Below are 3826 nucleotides of genomic sequence, written 5' to 3' on the forward strand. Positions count from 1 at the left end.
TCTTCATTCTCTCTCCTCTTGCGACTCCCTCCGCACCCCCGCTCACACACACAAACTCTCCTCGTCATCTCGGATCTCCCACACACGCCAACTTCCTCACTCACCCTCTCTCCCAGTGACCTTCACTATGTGATCACACTCACCTCACACAACCTCCACTCTCTCCTACGGATCTCTCGTACACCCCAACGTCGCCATCCTCTCCCTTCCCACGGCCTCCTCCGTGAACGTCTCTGCCATTCAACCCATACTCTACACCGCCTACCTCCACTTCTCAGTTCTGCCACACTACATACTAACTACCTAGATTCCTCAACCTACAACCAATATTTCAAAATCACACAGCACCTACACAATCAAAATTTTTACCGTACCTCCCATTTCCATCTTCCTTCCTCCCGCCGGTCGCACTATCACTGTTCACTTCCTTCTTCTCTCTTCCTTCTCGCTCCTCTCTGCTCTGACTCCCCTCTCTTTCTTTCTCAAACCTTCTTTTCTCTCTTCTTTTCACCTTCCCACTCTTTTCCTTCTCTGTTTTTCCCTTTTCTTTTCTTTCTCGTCCCCTATTTATATCTCACCTGCTTCCTCAAAACGACGTCATTTTTTCCCTTTCAAAACGACGTCGTCTTTCCCCCACTTTTCTCTTTTTTTTTTTCCAGTTACTACATGGGGAGTCAGGTAATAGAGGTTTAAATACCTCTCATTCTTCAATCAGGACCGTTCGTGCGCGCCAGAGTGAGCACGGACCGATGGATTGCTGTGGCACGCGGATCACCCTCGTGGAGCCTGTGCCAGCATGTCCACCACACAGCGCGTTCTGACTCCCCATGCTGCTGATATGGACGTCGTACATGGCTCATTTCTTTTAATTTACGAAGCGGCCCCGTTTTTCCATATTTCTTTCAAACATACCCTCCCCTTATTTACAGTTTGGTCATGACTTCTGAAAATTGTTTAAAAAAATTCAAAATGTATATTTCTAGAAAAATAATAAATATAAATAAAAATTAAAATTCCTTTATTTTTATTGTTAGAAAAACATCCAATCTCAACATTCCAAGCCTAATATTTGGACTCTGAGTGTTATAACTATTCATCTTTCCGTCAAAATTATTATAAATTAAGTAAAGTGTCCGTTATTTAAACAACAAAAGAATATCTTATTTTTAAACTTTAAAATCTAGACTATAATTAGGTAAGATGTAACATATTTGGATCATGGTGAGTACAAAATATAATGAATACAAAATTTAGGTTAAAAAAGAAGTAGGCTTAGTTAGTATTTTAATTCCTTATAAAATTCACTATTTGAATCATAAGTAATATTTTAGTAATTCACTCTAGTTTATTATTTATTTTTTTTTTCAAAAAAATCTAGAATTTTAATTATTTTGGTAGCTACATCGAGTATATCAATACTTATCTTTTTCAAGATAAAGATGAAAACGTATAGTAGTAGATAAATGATATTACAACAATTACATATCTAGCAGGAAACTAATACAAAGACAACCATAAACCTAACTTGATAAATTAATAGATGATATTACAATAACCACATTTTCTATTTAAAAAAAAAAAAAACTTTACATAAGTTTTACCAACATGTGAAGGAACAAGCTACAAAGTCATTCATAAAATAAAGAAATAAAAAAAAATCATGCAAAAGGATAGTAGGATACTGCAACTAAAAGTAGTTGAAGAAAAAAGCACTAATTGATATTGTCAATAACAAAAGGCAACTCTATAACATACTCAGACACTGGCCACTAACAAATGACAAGTAGTCAAGCAAACTCGCCAAAGACAACATGGATGAGGCTCTAGTTAGTAGAAACAAGAGAGAATGGTTGAATCTATACTATTTAATTCTATAAAAAAAAATAATAACAATAACACATAAGACAAGTGATACACAAACTAAATATCTTTTGAAGTCGTGCAGATTCATATTATAAATTTTTAAAAAATTAACTTATTATATTATAAATTTAAAGAAGATGAGTAATATATTTTAAATTTTAGAATACAAATTTGTCACTCTTTCTTTTTACTACCTTTAAAATCGTACTCTTTCACTTGCACCATTATTTTTAATTTCTGAGTCCCTAATTTTTTTACATGTATATTGAAAATCAAAATAAATACTTATAATTATGTAAGGATTGATAATCCTTATACAATTAACACGTGCTTTTAAGGTATAGTTGTTGGTGGGGCAATGAAACAATGTTGATGTATGTTAGATTGTACCATTCACACTAGAAAGTAGCAACATCAATGTTTCTTGTGACTAGTCCTTTCCCCCGTCTTTCTCGGGCTATTTTCTTCCTCCAATCACTAATTACTCATAATGGCAGAGAGCATATTATATTAATTTTAATTATGAAAAATTAGTTATCACAAAATATTTTTTTATTTAAAAAATAAAAAATTTAATTTAATTTAATTTAATATTATAAATTAATTAATCATAATTTATAATATTCAAATATAGATCGAATTTGTGATTTTAAAATAAATTATAAAAATTTCAATCACTAAATCATATTCTTAATGATAATTATGCCACATGTTATTTTCAACTGGAAATTAATTTTTTTTTTCAAATAAAACCCAAAAATTCCCCTATAAATTATTGCTCCTTATTTAGCTCTCTCATGACTCATAATGGCAGAGAGCAGCAGCTCACCAATCATCTCCTCTTCTGATTTCTCATCCGTCACTGACGTGTTGCCACCCGACCATCATCATCATCATTACGAACCAGCTTCACCAGTCAAGCTCTTCGGATTCCCATTAACCCATAACCAGCAAATCATTACACCCCACCACGACGACAAACCAGAAACCTTCGGAGAGATCAGGAAATTCGAGTGCCAGTTTTGCCGCCGAGTCTTCGCCAATTCCCAAGCACTCGGCGGCCACCAGAACGCACACAAACGAGAGCGCCAACGCGTCAGGCGCAACAACTGTCACGCCAATCAGAGCCACCCACTAGCCCCCATCGCCTCACCGGTGGCGCCGCGGCCGTCGATGATGCCCGCCATTTGTCCACGAGAAAGTAGACTCGAGTCTGGACAAACTTCTTATTACCAGCTAAGGCCTTTGGTGCTTACTTCGTCGTCATCGTCGTCATCATCCCCTCTGCCTCGTCATCATCAGCTTCGTTCAGCTCGAATCTACATCGCGCAGCCATTGATGCAGATTGCTGCTACAGCGAATGGGTTCGGTACTGGCAGATTGGCTCGAGAAGAAGACGTGGGTGTCGATCTTCATCTTAAACTTTCTAACTGATCAGGTCGATGAATACATATATATATGTTGGTCCATGCATATTTGACGAACTTTTGTCCACATTTTTTTCCTTCAATTTCTTTTTTCCTCCATTTTGGTCATTAATGATTGTGATTTACTTTTGAAAAATATATATTTTTTTTCGTTAGTGATAAAATTCAAGGGTTTGTTTGGGAAGATTTTAATATGTAGAAAGATATGTGAATTAAATAACGTAGCTTGAACCGTCAGTTCAGTTTATAAAGAGTTTTATTTTTTACTTTATTAATTTGGAATAATTGAATTTCTAAATACATTAATATTACCTTAGTCTTCTTCATATGTAAAAATTGGCATAAAAATATTTTTACTATTTTATAAATTTATCCAACCGACATGTCACATAAGTGTATAAAAATTGATATATGCAATTAATTATTGTTTAAGTTATAATGGTTGGTAGGTTTCTTTTCCCATAAAAAATTATAAGTTTTTGAGTTAGATATATCTTTATTTAAAAATTATTTATATAATACTATAATTAATATTT

At 34.5% G+C, this 3826-nt stretch overlaps 1 protein-coding gene across 1 annotated transcript; it reads left to right on the top strand.

Moving 5' to 3' along the window:
- The first annotated feature begins 2641 nt into the window (after positions 1–2641).
- Positions 2642–3561, top strand: LOC110819532 (uncharacterized). Its single transcript, XM_022048777.2, has one exon. The coding sequence runs from the start codon at positions 2671–2673 to the stop codon at positions 3295–3297; it is 627 nt and encodes a 208-aa protein (XP_021904469.1). The 5' UTR covers positions 2642–2670; the 3' UTR covers positions 3298–3561.
- The last annotated feature ends 265 nt before the right edge of the window (positions 3562–3826 follow it).

Source organism: Carica papaya, chromosome 5 (genome assembly GCF_054855325.1).
Source record: "Carica papaya isolate Zhongbai chromosome 5, ASM5485532v1, whole genome shotgun sequence".
NCBI lineage: Eukaryota > Viridiplantae > Streptophyta > Magnoliopsida > Brassicales > Caricaceae > Carica > Carica papaya.

Bases quoted from the DNA above. Each gene is read 5' to 3' on its own strand.
- LOC110819532 (XM_022048777.2), top strand. From the start codon at position 2,671: ATGGCAGAGAGCAGCAGCTCACCAATCATCTCCTCTTCTGATTTCTCA.